Genomic DNA, 21506 nt, shown 5'->3' with positions numbered 1-21506 from the left:
CACAAGAGAGAAAGAGAGAAAACGTGGTGATGCAGGAGAAGGTAGAATCACTAGAGTAACAGGAGTTAGCAAATGGAAGAACTGGTTTCCATAGGAGCAAGGAGGGTACTTCCCCTATTTAACAGAAAAAAAGGGAGAAGACAACATATGGGGACAGATGCTGTTCAGTAGGTAGATGCAGTGGTGACAGCTTATGGGAGTGTCTGTTTTTTCTCAGTGACTTAGAAATAAGGTCCTCAATGGAGAACAAGGATGGGAGAAAAGGTATTGGAGGTACTAGGAAATAAAAGTTATAACATTGACATCTAAGAGAGCAGGAGCATCAAGATAACATCAAGGGCCCACTTGAGGTCTTTGGTCATTACTTAAATTGTGACCACTCAGTTTGTTTCCTCCAGTTGAGTAGACAAAGCATTGGTGTATTAGTTAAAGTAGAATAACTACTCTACAAACTCCAAACACTACCTTAACTCCAAACTCCAAACTCCAAACTGCCTTAACACAAACTAAAGTTGATATTTCTCTGAGAAATTTATATGGACTGTTTTGCCTAATGCCCACAATGGATGACAAAAGTAGATGCTATCATTATGCCCTTTTTCAGATTAGAAAACTAAAGGACTGACTGAAGTAAGCCTAAGCCATAATTTTTGCTTAAAGTATTGGTTTTATTTGGGAGTATTTAATAAAAAAATCTGCTTCACAAGATTAACTCAGCAAATATAAGTTGATTACTATATTCATTCATTAACAAATTATTATTAGTATCATTAAGCTATATATTTCAAAACAGTTTGTGATTTTGTATTTGTCTTTTAATCACTAGAGAAGCATTTCTTTAATTATCAGGGTCAGCTAAATTATTTTCTAGATAAATCTTATTTCTTCTCTTGGTTTGGTTTATTCATATTCTCTTTTCTTGAATCTTCTTTAGCATTTTAATTTTTCTAAGGAATTTTTTTTCCAAATTTATTAGTATGAAAATAATAACTTTTTCCAAATATTCTTTTTTAAAGATTTATGTATTTGAGAGAGAGAAAAGAGAGCACATGCAAGCAGGAGGAGGGGCAAAGGGAGACAGGTAGAGCGAATTCTCAAACAGGCTCCCTGCTGATCTGGGAGCTCAATGATCATGGGGCTCAATCCCTGGGACCCTGAGATCATGACCTGAGCCTAAACCAAGAGTCAGCAGCTTAACCGACTGAGCCAAACAGGCACCCCACCCCCCAAATATTCTTAATTCAATTCCACACTATTTCATTTATCTTGTATACCATTCCTGAATTTTAAAATAATTGCAATTAATTTTTAAAAGAATTCTTTATGTATAACTTTCTATACCCTTTTAATACACTTATTTGTAGCTTTGGAGCTTTAAAACTAATTTCCATAAAGATTAATTTAAAGGTCTTAACTTCATTTAAAAGAAAGGAGCTCCTCCTACTGTTTTCCTGGATTAATGCTAATTTGTTACATCCTAGTTTGTGTAGAAAGGATTAGAATTCCATTTATGTAGGCAAAACCAGAATGTAAGCCATGTCTCTCACCATTCAAAATTTTCTTACATGCGATAAAAATTTAAGTGATCACTAGGAAATTACCAACTTCGTCAGTAAATGCTAAAGGTTAATTCAGCCATGCTTCCCGTTGTTTGGGTAAGGAGTTTCCCTTCTTGAACCAAAGAGAGCACAGGATTGTAAAAGAAAATGTGGGGTTTGGGTTAGGCTATTTACCAGTTATGTGCATTTGAACAAATAACCAGTTACCAAATATTTACTGGCATTCATGGATAATTAGGCACTATCCTAGAAGTTAGGAATACACGAGTAAGAAATTCTGGCCCCAGTCCTTCCTTCTATCCTATTCCCTGACAAGCACAGAGACTATAGAGTTATAATCCTGGTTCTCTTATTATGCTTGGGGTAACACTGGCAAATCATTAAAGTATTTGAGCTTAGTTTTCTAATCTGTAAAATGAAGGTAATAATACCCACGTCACAGGGTTGTTGTAAGAACTAAATGATAAAAATGCTTTGGTAGAATACCAAGCACATAATAGTTATGTACTAATGTAAACTCCTTTTCTTTCTCCCTTTGGATTTCTCTGGACTCACAAAAAAGCCTCACCTCAAGGCAAGAGCAATAGTGTCCTTTTAAGAATTACAGTACCCCACAAGAATCAAGTACTATATACTCAGAGTTCCTGAAACATTAATGCAAGGTTTTCTCAACCTCAGTACTGACATTATGGGCCAAATAATGCTCTGCCGTGGGGGGCTATCCTGTACGTTGTGGAATGTTTAGCAGTATTCTTGGCCTCTCTGCACATGATGCCAGTAGCAGCTCCCTGGATGTGAAAATCAAAAATGTCTCCAGACAGGGATGCCTGGGTGGCTCAGTTGGTTAAGCAGCTGCCTTCGGCTCGGGTCATGATCCCAGCATCCTGGGATCGAGTCCCGCATCGGGCTCCTTGCTCCGCAGGGAGCCTGCTTCTCCCTCTGACTGTCTTCCACTCTGTCTGCCTGTGCTCGCTCTTGCTCGCTCTCTCTCTGACAAATAAATAAACAAAATCTTTAAAAAAAAAAAAAATGTCTCCAGACATTGCCAAATATTCCCTTAGGGGAAAAAGTTGCCCCTGGTTGAGAACCTCTGCATTAGTGGATCATAAACTCACAAGTAGTGGGTCTTAAGGAGCATTTTTAAAAAGTTAAAGGACATAAAATTGACACAGAATAGAAAACATCATAGGTACTCAAATACTGCTTAGTGATATAAATCTTTTTTTTTAGAAAAAAAAATATTTTTAGAAAAAAAATAAAGATTTTATGTGTTTATTTGAGAGAGAAGGCACAAGCAGGGGGATTGGCAGAGGGAGGGGGAGAAGCAGGCTTCCCACTAAGCAGGGAACCCGATGCAGGGCTCGATCTCAGGACCCTGAGATCATGACCTGAACCAAACAGAAACACTTAATCAACTGAGCCACACAGGTGCCAGTGATACAAATTTCTTAGACACTGAGTTTCAATCAAAAGTTTGAAAGCCACTGTTCTGTACTTAAGACTTCTCACATCAACTATCTCGTTTAATCAGAAAACTCTATAAAACTGGCAGGACGGATGTTATTCCCATTTTACAAATCAGAAAATTGGGGCTCAGAGCAGCTGAGGGACCCACCCTCAGTGTTACCGAGTAGGCTAAAGGAAAGATATGAAGAACCCAAGTCTCTAAACTTCTAGTAATAAGGTAAAAAGGAGATTGTTACCTGAGGGCAAAGGTCTCCTGTGAGGTTCAGAACAGAGATATCATAGAGTCATAGGTCTTTGGCAGTGGGTCCAATCATTAAAACTAGGTATCAGTACACTAGATGGAAATTTGAAAAACATTTTATTAAGATTTTTATTTTCCACACTGGCTTGTTAACCTTTAAATACCCAGAGTTACTTATGGAATGAATAAATGAATGAATGGACACTGACCACACCATTCCTGTTCATCTTCAATCAGCCAGTTCTACTGATCACCTTCAGACAATCAAGCATGCTCCTCCATTTGCTTGGAATCTCTCCTTTCCTTTCCTACTGATTTTTTTTTAACTTTTACTTTTTATTTTCTTTTTTATTTTATTTTATTTTTTTAAGTAAGCTCTATGCTCAACATGGGGCTGGAACTCTTAACCCCAGATCAAGAGTCACATGCTCTGGAGACTGAGCCAGCCAGGTGCCCTTCCCCATTGACTTTTAGAATCAGTTCTTTAATAGTCCTTTAGGGGCCACCTTCCACAAATCCCCAGACAGGTTTATTTCCTTCTCTGTGTTCCTTCTAAAGGCCTGACTTAATTGCACTGCAATGATCTGTTTTACAACTGTTCCCTGATACTCCCTGTGCATTTGCAACCCTTTCTGCTCCCTCTCCCTCCATCCCAGAGGTAGCAACTATGCCCTAGTTCAAATAGCGTAAACCATAATACCCACCACACTGCTTGGAAATGCATTTGCTGTGTAATACCTGTTGACTAATTAGAAAGAAATTAGACAAACCAAGCATATCTGACAATATAGAAGCAAAGAATCCTGCTACTTTTTGAACTGAGAACACTGAACTACCCATTTCATTGTGGATTAAAGATATGGACAGCATTTGAAAGGCTCCTGCTCTCAGTGGTGGTCTGTGGAGGTGTGAGTACACTGCAGGGTGCTCACACTGCTGCCCAAGTCAAACTCCAAAACCAAACTACGGCTCCCTACCACCAAGCCATCTGGAGTTGGCCCTGTCACTGTGTAAGTCTTAGGCCCTAAGCTGTCTAGTTCTGCATCCCCACAGAGTAAAATTAACTTAGACCCCAGTTAAATAGATGGCTTCACAGGACTTGCTCTAGAAGATTCTGAATCATTAGGTTGGAGGTAAGGCACCAGTATTTTGTATTTTTAACCAGCACAACAAGTTATTCTTATTATCAAGGCAGTGCACGAAACTAATCATCTTTGTGTCACTCACACTATAGAATTAGGGCATTTATTTTTCAGTGATTTTACCTCAATGTTAACTTTGAAATATGCCACTGGTTAACAGATAAAATGTTCCTGGTGTCCTCGAACCTATAGTTAATATTTAGAATAGATTATTCAGCAGCTTTTACCTTCCTTTTCAGCAGGGTGATTCAAGTGTGAGGCAAGAGCCATAGGCCACCCCAAGTCTGAACTGTTCTCGCCCCATGACCCATATTAGGCACTGGAACTTAATTAGTGCTGAGGTGATCTCAGCGTTACCGGATCCAATTCACTCCTGTCACAGATGAGCTCAGAAGAGCTGAGGTGACCGGCACCAGTCTTCCTCACCAGACTTGGACGGAAAAGGACAGAACTGGGGAGGGCTTTCCTTTAATAAGATGCATTGTTAGAAGCTGCCCAAGGAAAGGAGAGCTAAGAAAGAGGCCCGACTTTTTACTCCTATTTTCACCAAGCCACAAGTCTGCATCACAGTGAGAAGTAGGGGCAAGATTCAATTAGCTCTTGCCGGTCATCGGTCTTCCTTCCTAGTCAGATCCAGTCTTTCCTTGTTAACCGGGGCGCTTGTGGGAAAAATACCAGCCCACGTTTTTGAAGAAGGAAGAATTCTTCATCACTCGTGACCTCACGAAATCCGTCAGGGCCGAAAAAAGATAGTGACCGCTTGGCTGGGCCCTGGGGACTTCCGAAGGTTTGCTCCAGCGTAGGAGGGGTGGGACTCTTCCAAAGACAGCACAGTAGGCAGAGATTAAGCCTCCCACCCGAAAGCCTCACAGGCCAAGACGCAGACCGAGAGCGAGCCCCGCGCGCACGCGCACGCGCACGACCCGCCCGCGCCTGGGGCCTGGCGCTCGAGAGCCGCGCGGGGGCGGATCACGTGGGCCCGCAGCCCTCTCTGCGATGTCCCTAAAAGGACTTGGGCTAACGGGCCCCGCCCCTGGCCGTGCTCTGGAATGTGCCGGGAGGCCGACCTACAGGACAGGCTCACCCATTTGCCAACAGGAAAGGGGGAAAGAAAAGCTTACCTTGTAAGAGGAGGTATAAAAAGACAAAAACTCAGTCGAACCGTTACACGAACCATTACAGAATACTCTGTGTTCGGAGTCTCCCGCTTCATACACCTTCCCGTGCACTCATTCAAAACTGCACCCTTCCAGCACACTGGGGACTCCCCCCACCCGTCCCCTTTCTATTAAGTCAAGCCCACTCTGTCGGCCGACAATGGTGACTGGGCTCCCTTCCGGTTTGCTGAGCGGAGGCCGGAAGTATTGGTTTTAGGGGGTCTGGGAGTAGAAGAGTGTTGATAGCAGCAGCCAGGGCAGCGAGGGGGTTACCCAAGTGCTCGGATTCTCGCGGCTGTGCAGGGTGAGTGGTGCTCGCGACCCGGCGCGTGAGGCCCATCCCGGGGACCCATCTCCGCGGGGCGGCTGGGTGGGCAGCGGCTTGGCGGCGGGCCGCCAGCGCCGGGAGCGCACCTGGGCAGGTGTACTGGCGGGTTCCCTGGTTCCGGGCTCAACGGCGAGCTCCGGGATCGAAGTCACGCCCGGAAGTACCGAGGCGCGAACTTTGTCCCTTTGCCCAAACTTGGAGCTCAGCAAGTGTGACTTAGCTCGCTGGCGCCGCGAACTCCGGCGACAGCCGGGCCTGCGAAACCCGAGTCCTGCGGCGCTGACTCCAGCACTAAGTTTAGTTTCTAACGTAAACTTGCCCGATTCAGGAGAGTTTGCGCAAAATCCGAAGCCCAGTGTCCCCCATGCTGCAGCTGTTGTTGCAGCTGTGTGGCCACGTTTAGTAGGAATAACCAACTCAAATTAGCAATTTCCTCAGCTCAGCATTCACTTCTATGATTAGAACTTTTCTTAAGTTATATTTTACCAAGGGGTTATCGGTGTAGTTTGCAGCTTGAGAAAATTCCAAAATGCAACACCAAATTCCTTTTGGATGGAGACTTTGGGTTATGTCAGTTTACCGAAATATTTCCTTTTACAGTAGTTGAGTAGGTATATGAAAGAATATATTTCTAAACAGAACTTGGGAACAGAAATAAGGGTTCAGTTGAGATTTTAAGTTAAATGCGAAATGTTTTATATCTGAAGACGAAAGGAGAGAGTATTTCTTAAAATAACTACTGTCTGTTTTATGTTTTGGAAGGCTTTTGGTAAAACTTAATCAGAAAAGCTTTCCATTTTCAAGAGTGAGGCTTTACTGGCAAGCAAACCCTGACAACTTTAATTGCCATTGTCGAACGCTAAGAACTTTGGGTGTGGCAGTCTGAGATCTAATCCTACCTTCAACCGGAAGTTGGCGTAGGAAGTGAAAACTTGGTTCATTTGGAAAGGAAGCACCAGCCTGAAAATGTATTTTTTTTAAACTGCGGTTGGCTCCAAAAAATCACATGCTTAGCTTGAGGATAAAGTACATTGATTAAATGAAACAGGAGATTTGGTCTGGATACTACGTGCTGTCACACTAGGAAGTGTTTTTGTTTGTTTTGTTTTCTTTTTAAGTAGGCTCCAGGCCCAGGGTGGAACCCCTCCAGGGCTTGAACTCAAGACCCTGAGATTGAGACCTGAGCTGAAATCAAGAGTCAGACACTTACTTAATTGACTGAGCCACCCAGGCGCGCCACTAGGAAGTGTTTTCTAAGATGGGTGTTTTCCTTGAAGAATGTATATTTTCCTAGAATACGATCAGTTTGGGTGTCTGTTCTGTAGGGAGAAAAACCTCTAGATTATTTTACATTTATTAGCACATCATAAATGTTACATTCTAGGATTATAACTAGAGTAATCTTAATATTAGTATGGATCAATACCAATTTATAAATGAAACCATAGTATGTAGAGAGGCTGAAAAATGTTCCGGTTTCCCTAGATGTGTTGGAAAAGCCTCTTCTACCACTTTATCTATTGTAACATCTTCCTTATGTGATTTTTATTCCTCCTTTTGTCATAACCCTGAATTGAGTCTCTTCCTATTTGATCAAACTAAAATACACACACACACACAAATACATTGTTCCGACATTTACCTCTCCTGATTTAAAACAAGGTTAGGGGCACCTGGGTGGCCCAGTGAGTTAAGCCTCTGCCTTGGTCTCAGGTCACTATTTCAGGGCCCTGGGATCGAGCCCCACATTGGGCTCTCTGCTCAGGGAGGAGCCTGCTTCCCCCTCTCTCTGCCTGCCCCTCTACCTACTTGTGATCTCTCTCTGTCAAATAAATAAATAAAATCTTAAAGAAAAATAAATAAAACAAGATTATACTCCTGTAAATCTGTAAACTGAATCTTCTTGACCACCACTGTTTCATTCACTTTCTTGTGCATCTGAAATTCTTTAATATTTCATAGACACCTGTACTGAAAGTTTCCCTGCTTTAAAGTTTCATACAACAAATGCGCCTTCACGCCAAAGATCTTTCATTAAGTGCTTCAAAAATAGACTCCAGGCTCTTACTTACAATGAGTGAGAGTACTCTTAACTTGAAAATCTCAGATGCCTACATCTTCCCGTCCTATATAAAGAATGCTTACATTGATCCAGAAGCGAGATTGTGGTTTCATATGGTAGTTCTGTTTTTAATTTTTGGGGGAATCTTGATACTCCATGGTGGCTGTACCAATTTACAGTCCCACCAATAGTTGTATAAATGTTCCTTGTCAACAACAACAACAACAAAAAAAGAATGCTTACATTGATGCATGAAGTATTTTCAATGTTTCTTACCTTAACTTTCTAAACTTCTGTGGGAGTTGTGCATTTGCTGAAGGCTTGTTACATGAGGAGGGTTAGTCTCACTCGTTTGGGGAAAGTAAAAGTGGATAACGAACTAGAATCATACCGAAGGGAAGACAGTGATAATATCATAAGTGATCTGCTCTTTGGGATTATAGCACTGTCACTTATTTGGGTCCCTCTACGTCAGTGTTTATTCCACCCATATATTTTTTTTTAAGATTTTATTTATTCGAGATAGAGTGAGTGAGCAAGAAAGAAAGTACATGCATGTACATGAAGGGTGTGGGGAGAGGCCAGAGGGAGAGGGAGAAGCAGGCTCCCCACTGAGCAGGGAACCCTATGTGGGACTCAGTTCAGGACCCTGGGATCATGACCTGAGCCGAAGACAGATGCTTAACTAGCTTAGCCACCCAGGCACCCCTCCACCCATACTTTTAGTTTGGTAGGGAAAAAACCCCACACTTCCCTTTAGAGCAACTTACTGTGAAGCTGAACTGCCTATTGCTGGAAGGCTCCTGGTTTCTGTGGAAGATAAACTCATACACAAGAACACAATCTCCTTGGGGAAAAAAAAAAGGCCCAGGTAGTAACTTGCCTAACATTATACTACCAGTTTTGGTAGAATTAACTACCTTAATTTGTTAGAATTAAAACTATTATCTGAATCTCTTAATTCTAAGAATGTCTTGCAGCTCTTAAATGGTACAAGGTTTTTCAAGGTCTTTCCCCACTTCCTCAATCTTTTAGAAAAAAGATCTTTCTCAGCTTACAGTATTTGATAATCATTTACCACTTTTATTTTTCATTATTGTCACACATTATTTTAACTTAAGAGTCCTGTTTCAGGAATGAAAACTGTGAATCATATCATAAGTTTAACCAATCATTTAATTTCTTTAGAGTTGCTTCCCCAACTAGATTTCAAGCTTCTTGAAGATAGGACACTTCCTTACATTTCTTAATTCTTAAGTAGTGTTTAACACTATTGATACTTGATGTACACTGATGTCATTAAATGATCATATTAAAGACTAATGATTAAGTATTGATTGAGCTAAAGAAAAGTTCTTCGTGAGACAAAGTGATGACCAAAAAAAAAACCCCAAAAAACCTTTATAATTTTTACAAACTATTTTACAATGAAATACAGATTTAAATAACGTATGATTAAAAGAAAGACTAATGGGGGCGCCTGGGTGGCTCAGAGGGTTAAGCCCCTCCTTTTAGCTCGGGTCATGATCCCAGGGTCCGGGGCTTTGCTCCGCAGGGAGCCTGCTTCCCTTCCTCTCTCTCTGCTGCCTCTCTGCCTATTTGTGATCTCTGTCTGTCAAGTAAATAAATAAAATCTTTTAAAAAGAAAAATAAAATAAATAAAAGAATGACTAATGGGAAATACTTTAAAATTAAAACAAATATATATAACTTTATACTGCAAACTAAGTGTTTTTAAAAGGTACCTAGAGGTTGCCCACCAAATTTAATATTACGAGGTTTTATAGTTTTAAAAAATCTGCCAACCATTTGACCTATGATTTTCATCAGTTTCTTTGTTCTTAAAATAGCTGGCATTCCTGCCTCATGAGGGGAAGACAGTGTTGTCAAAACAGACTATTTTTAAAGACATGCTTTGGTTTGCAAAGACATGGCATGCCTAAAATACTAAAAAGGTGGACTGGTCAATCTGTGTCACTCATTGGGTCTCAGACACTCGCCCAAGTCCTTGAGTACAGTTAAGAGATGGAGGAATAATATGCACTGTAATTCTTTGTAGTTTTTGCAAGTACATTTAGAATAGAGGGAAAAATTACAGCCCTGTGTAGTTTAGATAATAATGGTATTCACTACCCCAAAAGGTGTTGCAGAATAATAAACATTCGAGAATGGTGCAGATAAATTATGACAGGCAGCCTCCCAAATTGTGATTAAAGAAACCTTGTTAATTGGGGAGGAGTGTATATCATAACTTCTGTGTTGGGTAGGGTATATCTTACCAACAACCACATTCCAGTGTATCACCGAGTGCTCTGTTGGACAGCCTGGAATTTGTGACTCTCCTTTGTGGAATTTCCTACTAAAATCTGAGAACAGATTTAGCTTTAAAAAAAAAAATCTGAAGCAGAGCTTTTCTAATTATTTCTATAATTGAATTTAGTCTGGGTGATGTGGTATCATCAAAGAAGAATGTAAGAAATAACTTTAAGCTCATAGGAACCATTGTATTCTGAGGTCACTGTGCAGTGCTGAGATCTAGGTAGTACTTCATTCTTTGCAGTCCACAGATTTATTTTTAGAGCAAGGGCATAGTGTTTTGCTACATCATAGCTAAATGTTGTTTTCAGAACGTAAGCTTTAAAATTATTGTCCTGGTCAGAGAGTGAAATCAGGAGTGCCTATTTTAGGCCTGCTTGGAAGAATATAACTCAATACAGTGGCCTAGTCTTGCTGGTAGAGGTTTTGCAGACTACCATTGTCACCCCGGCTCTGAAGGATGGTACGGTAAAATTTTGTTATCTGACAGCTATGTGGCTTTTCATTCCAAGCGAATTTTTGTAGTCTTTTAAAGATTGAGTGTTGAAAGGAAAATTGCCTTTTCAATTTTAGGTATTATTAGGCTTTTTTTTTTTTTTTTTTAAACTTAAATTTTACGGGGATAAATTTGGAACAAAGTTCGCTTCCATAGCTCTTAAAATGCTTTCTAAAACTTCTTTAAAAGAACTAAATAGCTTTTAAAACTGTTGTGCTATGATTTTTGTCTAGAGAATGTAGTCACCTCAAGTGATTTAGCTTGGCTCTGTGCAAGAAATTGGTTTGGATAGAGCAGAAATAAATTATAGGTGAATTCATAGTTTTTTATACTTTTCAGTTAGCTTTTCAACAAATACGTTTTTAAAACTACTTGGATTCCAGAAGCGAGGGTACAGTTAAAATTGTTAGTTGCAAGTGGAAGAATGCTATTTGACAGTGGAGATTAAGAGATGAAGATCTATTCCATCAATTAGTCTTCCTTCATACTTTTCTGTCTACCTTAGAGTGAGACACCTAGTTTAGGCTAGGGCTGCAGGATAGACTTGCTGAAGATGAATTAGTATTCCCTTGTACTGCCATAACACTGGAGTATAGAACCAGTTCTATTTCCCCAGGGTACCTCTATTTTGCTTCTTGTTTTCTCTATTGCTATTAAACCAGTAGATTTGGTTATCAGTACTTTATCTGGCTATCCAGCAGTATGGGAGACATAAAATCTTGTTCATAGGCTCTGAGCTTTGAATTTATGTTGGTTTTAGTCTGGAATTCGAAGTTAGTGACAGGCTGTTGATTAGATGTCGTGACTACTAAGGATGAGCAAAATGAAAACATGAGTCTGGCTTTTCTCTTTTTAGTTTGGTTTTGTAAGTAATAGTATTGATTAGTTGAGTGAGTCTTTTTGCTAAGTGGTACTATTCTGCTGAGTAGTTCTTAGGTACATCTCTAAGTAGCTCAGACATGTCAGGAAGTTTTATTCAGTTTACTTTCTGCTAATCTTTATTTTTTTTTCTTTTTGCATTTCCCTTCCTAATTAGGATTTAAACGCCACCATGTCGAGCAAAAGGGCAAAGACCAAGACCACCAAGAAGCGCCCCCAGCGCGCAACATCCAATGTATTTGCCATGTTTGATCAGTCACAGATTCAGGAATTCAAAGAGGCCTTCAACATGATTGATCAGAACAGAGATGGTTTCATTGACAAGGAAGATTTGCATGATATGCTTGCTTCCTTAGGTAATGATCAGTTTTAATATTAAAGACTAAATAGAATTTCTATAATGCCTGTGAAACCAATCTAATAATGTTGTAGTTTACCAAGATTGAAAGTCTGGAACAGTGTTCCCCAAAGTGTGGTCCTTGGACCACCTGCAAATTTCTGGCTGTCTCAGGATTGAGCTGGGGGCCAGTGTTTTATATGTGTGTGTTGTAAACACTGGTATTATGAGAGCAACAGTATTATTCCTCCTAACATCCCAGTGGAATAGCATACAATTTCTAGACTCTTAATACAGGCCTTATTCATTGAGAAGACTTTTCCCCAAAGTTTTACTATTGTGAATACAAACAGCAAAGCGTATAAATGATAATCTCTCATGTCAAAATGTTCAGTATGTTGAATACTTGGTGCATTTTGTGATGTAATTAAAATTATGACCCTCCTTTTTATTTAGGAAAAAATCCAACTGATGAGTATCTGGATGCCATGATGAATGAGGCTCCTGGGCCCATAAATTTTACCATGTTTCTCACTATGTTTGGTGAAAAGTTAAATGGCACAGATCCGGAAGATGTCATCAGAAATGCTTTCGCTTGCTTTGATGAAGAAGCAACTGGTAAGTCTGAGGTAACCTTTAATTACCAAGTGATTTAATTTTTCGTTGTGGTAACTAAAACATATAATAACTTGAACTATGATGACATAATATCCTCAGGTTTATACCATACCTGTTTTAGGGACAGGCTTTTCCTGTGGCATGTTAATCACTCATTTTACTGCCTCTACCCCTAAATATTTAATTTACAGTTTAATAGGTGCATTTGGAACTTCTCTAGGAAACTTATGTTACCCTTTTACTATAATAACTCCACAAGGGTTAGTCTCTCTGTAATTGTGTTGAATGAATAACTTTCACCAGAGCAATCTTGGAAAAAGTTTGAATTGCAATAGGCCATGACCCTAGTACAGTCCTATATTTATCAGGTACCTCTCAGCCCTCAGGTTGTTTACATCTAGTTATCTAAACTTTTTGCTCTAGAATCAGTCTCTCTGGTTTCATATGCTGGTTTCTATATGATAGCTGTGTGATTTGGGGCAAATTACTTAACTCTAAGCCTCTGTTTTTATAACTACAAAATGGGCAGTAATATTACCTACCTCATAGGGTTCTTGTATGGATGAAATGAGGAAGTGAGATAATTTATATATGAAGTGCTTAGCGTACTGCTGGCATAGAATTAACTCTTTAAAAACCCCAAAAGTTAGGGGTGGCTCAGTGGGTTAAAGCCTCTGCCTTTGGCTCAGGTCGTGATCTCAGGGTCCTGGGATCGAGCCCCACATCGGGCTTTCTGCTAAGCAGGGAGCCTGCTTCCTCCTCTCTCTCTCTCCCTGCCTCTCTGCCTACTGTGGTCTCTGTCTGCCAAATAAATAAATAAAATCTTAAAAGAAAAAAAAAGTTAACTATATAAATGCTTGATCCTTTGGCAGAAGTGCATGTAAGGGATACGTAAAGGAGTAACTCACATTGCATCTTTTTTGAGAAGGGAGCCACACCCTTTAGTTGCATATCACTTGAACTATTTTATTTTAGCTTATTTTATTTTAGAGAGGAAGAGGGAAAAAGAGGGGTTGTGGGGAGGGCAAAGAGAGAGGGAGAGAGAAAATCTCAAGCAGGCTCCATGCCTAGTGCGGAGCTGGATGTGGGACCCGATCCATGACCCTGAGATCATGACCTGAGCCAGAATCAAGAGGTGAACTCTTAACCAACTGAGTCACCCAGGCGCCCCTACTTGAACTATCTGAAATAGTCCAAGTGCAGTCTGCTGTTGGAAGCATGGTCTCCACACACAGTATGGCCTTATCAGGCCTATTCAGGTATACCATCCTTGACTATTGTATTATCTTCCCAACTTCTAAGCTCTTCTATGCATTGTTGTCCTAACTTCTCTCCACCATTGCTGCTTCTGTGCCTTCCTCATACCTCCTTCTCTTCCCTCTTAAAACTCAAATTCTGAACAGTCATACTGGAAAGGATTGGGTGTGGGGAGGGAAAGGCAGAGGAAACTTACTTTTTTTCCTCCTAAAGGCACTTCTGTATTGATTGAGTTTTTGACTGTGAGCAGTTGTTACTTTTTTAATGGAAGGGAATAAAGCCATAAAAGAGTAAAATGTCTTTACCTATTCAAACTCATCTCAATGATCACATTCTTTATAGAGTCTTACTTATGTTTTTATACTGTTTTCTCCTGGTCCCAAGAAAACTTGAAGCCTCTCCTTTCGTTTTACATCTGAAGTATTTTATTATCTCTCTTCCTGACCTTCTATTTTAGTTGTGTACTTAATCCCAATCATCACAGTCTCTCCACACTCAGAGCAATGGCTGTCTTCAACAGTGTTAGGTTCCCATCTTTGTAACCTCTTTTAGCACCTACCACACCTCCTCACAAATAGTCAACGGTAGGTTTATGTGATAGTTGAATGACATGGTTGGAGATGAGGATTTATTTCTATAAGCTAGAAGTCTAACATTTGAGAAACATTTTTAAATGTAGAGTGGAATTAGCAAAAACCCTGTAAGTTTAGAGTTTCTTTTGTGAATGGACCTTCTTAAAACTCATTTTATAGGAATATATTGTCGACGTTTTAGCTTAATTTCACATACAAGAATATTATCAGATTTTTCTTTTTACGTTACAGATTTCAAAAATCTCTGTATGGTCATTTGTCAACTTTGTGTTAGTACATTAGCGGTTTTCCATCATGATGTGAATTACCTGGGAAGCCTTTTAAAAATATCAATGCCGTGGGGTGCCTGGCTGGAAAAGTGTGCAACTCGTGATCTCCAGTTCATGAGTTTGAGCCCCATGGGTGTAGAGATTACTTAAAAATAAAGTCTTTAAAAAAAAAAAAAAAAAATCAGTGCCAGATAATAAATCAAGAGTGGCATCTGGACTTTTTTTTTGAAGCTCCCTAGGTGATTCTGATGTATAATCCAATCTTATGTATTACAAATCCAGAGTAAAAAGCACATCTTTTGACTCAGCATTCCACATTCCCAAATCCTAGCCCAGTGTCTGCAACAGTTAATGCTCAGATATATGCTCAGATGTTTTTACACACTCAGGGCCTGGCTGTATTTGTTATAAAGTTTAAATTAGATGTGTAAAAAAGAAAAAAAAATTAAAAATCTCTTTGTACATATTAAAAAAACCAAAAACCTACAGTCAGAGATAAAATGAAATGCCTGAAGTAACATAACTTGTTAAAACTGGACCTCAAGGCACCTGGCTGGCTCAGTGAGTAAAGCATGTGACTCTTCATCTCAGGATGTAAATTGGAGCCCCACCTGGGATATAGAGATTACTTAAAAATAAAATCTTGAAAACAAAGAATTGGACCTCAAGACTGCAGTATTCTTTCTACTGAAGCACTTTATTGATGTTTATGATAATGGTATTCAGTGTTGCTTGCTTACAGAGTAAGTGTGGCCAGGGGTGCCCCACATTGGCCGTAGAGCTTACTTTAAGGAAAGAAAAGAAAAAAAAAGACTAACTGTAAACATTCATGCTACTTTAAGGAACCCTGAGGCTTAGATTCCTTAATCGTACTTTATTGTTTAGGCGCTATTACGAAGATTGGGGACAGAAGTAGATAGAGCAGAGCAGGATGATCGAGCTAGGCAGCTGTCTGCTGAGGCTGGCTTAAGCATGTGAAGAGCCCATATTTCTTATATTTGCATGTTTATAGTTCTTAACATGAACTGTACACTTGCTCAAGTGTAGATGTTCCTTGTAAACCTCGGAGAAGTATGTATTCTGATCCCCAGTTCTTTCTTCTTTAGGCACCATCCAGGAAGATTACCTGAGAGAGCTGCTGACAACCATGGGAGATCGGTTTACAGACGAGGAGGTGGATGAGCTGTACAGAGAAGCGCCTATCGACAAAAAGGGAAATTTCAATTATATTGAGTTCACGCGCATCCTTAAACATGGAGCAAAAGACAAAGATGACTGAAAAGAACTTCAGATTCCAGCCAAACGTTCCTTGTTGCCACTTTGGGTATTTCTGAGACTTTCTCTTAGAGTCTGTTGCATGCCCTGAGCTTTGCAGCTTTTGCCTTTCTTGTTGTATTTATTCTCAGCCATTTTGGGCACATGCATCTCTATAATCAGACTGGAAATGGGGTTTTTTATGATTTTCAGAATAGAAAAAGGGCAATTTAACTTACCAGCCCCCCAAAATAACTGCAGTCCAAACAGAGTCAGTATATTTTTTCAGAGAAAGTTATTCACTCAATTTTTTCTGAACCATAATTAAACTTTATGATAAAAAACTTAACTTGTTTAAAACTTATTTACCAAAATCAGCTTTTTTGTTTAGTTGTATCTTCTAAGGAAGGGTAAATGAGACAAATCCTAGAAAATGATATGGTTGTTAGACCTCTCCATTATTCCTTCCAGTTTCCCTAACAATCCTCTCTCTACTATATATTCCTCCCCCTCCCAAAGAAATACAGTTTTAACTGCCTTAATCGGGGTTCCTGTACTTTGTCTTTCAGTTTTAAAAATAATTTTCTATAGAATTTGCATAGACATGCTAGCTTTGGTAGCTTTAAACCCTAAAGTTTAACATACCTGTCAACATCCCTCCTTATCTGTTCTAAGCTTTTGTGCATTACTTGATGTCATTTAAAATTAGACCAGGCCACTGAGTATAATTTTAATTTGTCCTAATTTTTAAACTATTTTAGGCCCAAAAGTTTCTATGGAATGTTTCTTACCAAAAAATTCTTTTGTATTGTATTTCAAAATATTGGAAATACAATCCAGTATTTTTTATTGCATGTAGTTTCTTTTTTAATACAGTGGTCCCTCTTGAAATACCACGTTTGTTTATGCAGAGAGTCACCATGAGGCCATGTATGAATTTTGGACATTCCTGACCTGCCCACAATCAAAACAGCTGAAGCTACATGCCTGGGAAAGTGAGATCATTATTTCAGCCCTAAAAATAACTTCTGCTATTTGCAGAAATGCAGGACTGTTTCAGAGTTAATCAGGAAGTGATAGAGTTTCATTTGCTTTAGGCTTCAAAAATCTAACTTTAAAATATTCATAAATTTTAAAAGGTCCTTGAAATATTGTAAGAAAAAGCTGGCTGAGAAGGGTTGATGGCCTACAAAAATGAGTAATTGACAATTACTCTAACAACTTTATGTTTTATGCTACTATTAACAAGACTATCCTTGGACAAAGCCATTACCTCATTCAATAAACAATTACTGAATGCCTTCAAGGCAGCAGACCTTTGCACTCAACAGGATAGGTGAGCTAGATCCTTTAATCTGGTGTGGCCAACTTTATAGAACAGAAGTAGAAAGACCAGTAACAAGACTGTTTCTGCACCCTTCAAGATTAGAATCTTAGCACCTCCCTTAACTCGCTGCCTTTTATGTGTTTCTGAATTTCATTCAGTGAGTTAAGCAAAATATATTTTTCCTAGGCTCATAGCCATGATGCCAAAATCTTGTTTGTTGAATTTCCATTTCAACTGAAAACATGGGTCACTTCTGTTTTTAATAAATTTCCAAATAACATTGTTTCCACTACAGAAACAATGTGGTCTCATCTACTAAAATGTGCTCTTGCAGTATCCCCTTCATTTCAAATAACTGCTCAAAGAATCAGCTTCCATTAGGAATAGTGAATGGTCTCCCATGCATGAAATAAGTCTCCTAATATGGTAACAGCATTCTCTACACAGTAACTAGGTTTTACTTAAGTAAAGACAATTGCCAAGAAAGACTAAAGCATCTAACTCCAACATGGATTTGACTAAAAAACCAGTCTCCATGAAGAAAGTCCTACATTCCAAAGTTCTCATGAACCCAGCCTACTGCAGTAGCGTCCCTTATCCACCTGCTTATGATTATATTATCACTGGACTCCAGGGTCCAAGTTGAAGTCAGTCAAGGAGCGTAGAACTCAAGAGCAGGAAGTGATGAGTGCTACTAGGAGGAAAAAGGAGAAAGCCAAATCATATGAGAGTAGTAAAATCATATTCTGAAAAGGAAAGGCAATCATTTCATAAGTATGAAGGAAAAAAGGACACAAGAGGTGTAACACCTAGGTTAGGGATGTGCAGAAGAGTTGTAAGAAAGATCAGATAGATGATAAAAGGACTTGAAGAGGTAGAGCCACAAAAACAGTATTGTGGAAATCAAGTGAATCGTTTTAAGAGGTTAATCAACAGTGTTAAATCATAGAAAAGCTGAGTATATGATAAAATTTAAATGGAGCCACGAGATTTGACAAGTCATTGGTCACCTTTGCTAGCTCTATTAGGTAGAGGTGGTTGTTTTGTTTTGTTTCTTTGTTCTTTTAATACTTGATTGATCTGAGAGGCAGAACATAAGCAGGGGAGGGGCAGAGGGAGTGGGAGAAACAGGCTACAGGCTCCTGCTGAGCTGGGAGCCCAATGCAGGGCTCAATCCCAGGACCCTGAGATCATCACCTGAGCTGAAAGCAAATGCTTAACTGACAGCCACCCAGGTGTCCCTAGGTAGAGTTTTGAATGCAGGATCCATAGTGCAGCATGAAATGGCGGACAGTGCCTAAGTTTAGGGATCAAGCCAATCTGCATTTTAATCCCATTTTTTCTACATGGCTTCATAACCTTAAATAAATTAAATTCCCTGGACCCCTATTCATTTGTAAAATGGAAGAAATGCTATTGGTTCATAATAGGAACATAATGTATTAATATATGAAGTAGTACTTTTTGTGACTAAGAGCAATATGGGACCAGACTTGATTGAGTGAATTTCACCTGTTACTTCATGCTAGCTTTGTATCCTTGGGCAGGTCATTCTTCAGTTTCATCACCTATATAACAGGGATGATAACCTCCCAAGTGTGCTGTGAAAATGAGAAACACTAAAGCACAGAGTAGGTATTCAAAAATTATTGTTTTGTTTACCAGTGGAGGTTCTGAAGCATGGCAATGAAGAGAAGCTTAAAGAAACGGCAAGATCGAAGGGCTCATCTTTAGAGATTCAAACCTGTCTTTAGACGGAGATGTAGAGGAAACAATCAGTGACACAAAAATGAATCATATCCAGGAGACAGGAAGGAATAGAACCTAGATCACATGTTGTAGGATTATCCTTTGAGAGAAATAAAAATCAATACTCCTTCCCCTTAAAAGAGGGAAGGATAGGTGATGGGAGTTTAATGGTAGTTGGAATAAAAGGCTGAGGTTAGGAGAAAGGTCCATAGTTGTTTGATACTAAATTAGCTCAAACTAGAATCTTATTATACTAAAGGGTTGTAATCAGGATTGAATGAGAGTACATTAAAAAGCCTATTAGTTTCCTGGTACTAACTAGATGATCAAATAATTCACTTTAGATTTCCTAGGTAGATCCAATATGTAGACTTGTATCTTTCTACGTCTTCCTTAAGTGTACAATTTCTTGATTTCCCTGAAACATGGCTTTTTATTGTCCTTGAAGGCATTGCCAGAACTCATCACATGGAAGAAATGCCCAGTTTTCCCAATCCTACTTCTCCCATTTCCACTTGATCTTGAATGTCCAAGTCCCTGTATCCTTTTACCTTAGATTCTATCTGCCTACTCAAATAACGCCATAACGTCTCTTATTTATCCACATACATTTTATGGTTGTAATGAATATACAGTTTGTTTTTTAGTTTAATTCACCTTAACTTACTTTTCATATTTTGGTAAAGCCACCATTTTTATTTTTAACCATTCTTTTCAATGACCACAATTATCTTTGGCAAGGATATGCTTTAATTAGCCATTACCTAAATGCTAGATATTAAGATAGTCAGCTTTTCATTAATAAATATTACATTTTTCTTTTGAATCTAGAAAACAGTATACCCTAGAATTATGGTTTAGAACAGGGCTCTCCGGTAGAACTTTGTGATGATAGAAATCCCCTCTGTACTTTCCAATAAGGACACTAGCCACATGTGACTATTGAGCACATAAAATATATCTAATAAAACTGAGGAATAGAGTTTTTTTTTTTAAGATTTTATTTATTTATTTGACAGAGATCACAAGTAGGCAGAGAGGCAGGCAGAGAGAGAGGAAGGGAAGCAGGCTCCCTGCTGAGCAGAGAGCCCGATGCAGGGATGCAGGACTCAATCCCAGGACCCTGAGATCATGACCCAAGCCGAAGGCAGCGGCTTAACCCACCTGAGCTACCCAGGTGCCCCAAGAATAGAGTTTTTAATTTCAATTTAAATAGCCACATGTAGTTAATGACCATTATACTGAAAAGCACAATTCTATAAAGAAATATGGAGATCAAAAAGTCAAGGTACAGTCAGGGTCTTAATTAAGGTGGCCAAAATGAGGACTATAGGATGGTAATAAACCTCTTGAAGAACTCTACGACATAGACCTAAGGAAAGGAAGCCAAAATCTTTTGATTCCGAGTAGAATTTAAAAATGACACTATTAAACCAAAGAGCAGACTGAAGCCAAGGGAAAGTAAATATTTAGAAGCAGGTGTGACTTCATAAATTGCTTTTCGAATTATGAGAACAATGATCTGGACCACAGCATCAGCATCCCCAGGGTGCTTATTAGAAATGTAAATTAAGGCCCCAGCCTCGACCTACTACATCTGAATATCTGGGGTTGGGGCTCTAGAATCTTCCAAAGCCCTTCAGGTTTTGCTTGCAGGGCTGTTGTTTAAGAACTATAGAATACTGAATCCATCGCTTGCAGGGCTGTTGTTTAAGAACTACTATAAAATACTGAATCCATCGCTCCTACTATCAAGGAATTTTTCATCAAAGACTTCTAGAATATAAAAGGCATTTTTATTCCTCTCCCCCCAACATCTGTCACACTTTCAGTCACATGTGCTCAATAAAGGTTTGGTATTGAGTTGACTTACTCTCCATTACCCAGACAGTGCTATTCATCTCTATTATTCCAAGTGAGGGAACTGAAGGTTATGGGCACAAACACTATTTAGAACAAACCTTGAATAACGTAGCTTCGTGGTTTCCTGTTTTGACGAAGAACATTTTATAATGTGTGAGCGCTTGCAAGTATGTGTGTGTGCAATTTTGTCATCTATCGACCCAACGGAAAACAAGTATTTTGAATAAGACTTTCTTGTGGTTGGAAGGGGAGTGAAACGGTCATAGGCTGGCCGTGGTCTGTAAGGCGGTAAACCTTAAAATGTGACGGTAGAAAAGCTCCGGTCGGAGCCCGGTTGAAAAAGAAAGGGTTTTCCAGCGGGCAGGGTCCGCCCAGCCGCCGCCCTCTTACCTTCCGTACTACGTGGGACGCACCCTAAACAATCACTTGTTTTACCTCAAGTTCAAATGGAACTACGCGAGTTTTACTTCCCCGTGCTAACTCTGAGAGTCCAGGGTGGGCGGCTTCTGGCGCCGGGGGACCCCCCAAATCCTGAGGGATCGCAGCGAGCCCCGCCCTGCCCCACCAGGTCAAATTCCTGGACCGGACCGGC

The 21506-nt window shown here is 39.6% G+C and overlaps 2 protein-coding genes across 6 annotated transcripts in view; one reads left to right on the top strand and one right to left on the bottom strand.

Moving 5' to 3' along the window:
* Nucleotides 1–5619, bottom strand: part of MYOM1 (myomesin 1) — a 159477-nt gene extending 153858 nt beyond the window's left edge. For 4 of the 5 annotated variants that reach the window (XM_059409283.1, XM_059409282.1, XM_059409286.1 and 1 more), the window contains exons 1-2: nt 5531–5619; nt 3263–3360 (exon numbers count right to left, since the gene is read on the bottom strand). The gene's annotated coding sequence lies outside the window, so the exon portion shown is untranslated. Of the gene's footprint in view, nt 1–3262; nt 3361–4636; nt 5315–5530 lie in introns of those variants that run through there. The other variant, XM_059409285.1, reaches the window with a different exon arrangement.
* Nucleotides 5620–5748: 129 nt separating this feature from the next.
* LOC132023504 (myosin regulatory light polypeptide 9) lies at nt 5749–16324 on the top strand. Its single transcript, XM_059409289.1, has 4 exons — nt 5749–5870; nt 11805–12003; nt 12441–12602; nt 15828–16324. Exons 2-4 carry the CDS (start codon nt 11820–11822, stop codon nt 15998–16000), a joined length of 519 nt encoding a protein of 172 aa, XP_059265272.1. The 5' UTR covers nt 5749–5870; nt 11805–11819; the 3' UTR covers nt 16001–16324.
* Nucleotides 16325–21506: the final 5182 nt, after the last annotated feature.

This window comes from Mustela nigripes, chromosome 8 (genome assembly GCF_022355385.1).
Source record: "Mustela nigripes isolate SB6536 chromosome 8, MUSNIG.SB6536, whole genome shotgun sequence".
NCBI lineage: Eukaryota > Metazoa > Chordata > Mammalia > Carnivora > Mustelidae > Mustela > Mustela nigripes.
This window is presented reverse-complemented; position numbering and strand designations above follow the sequence as displayed.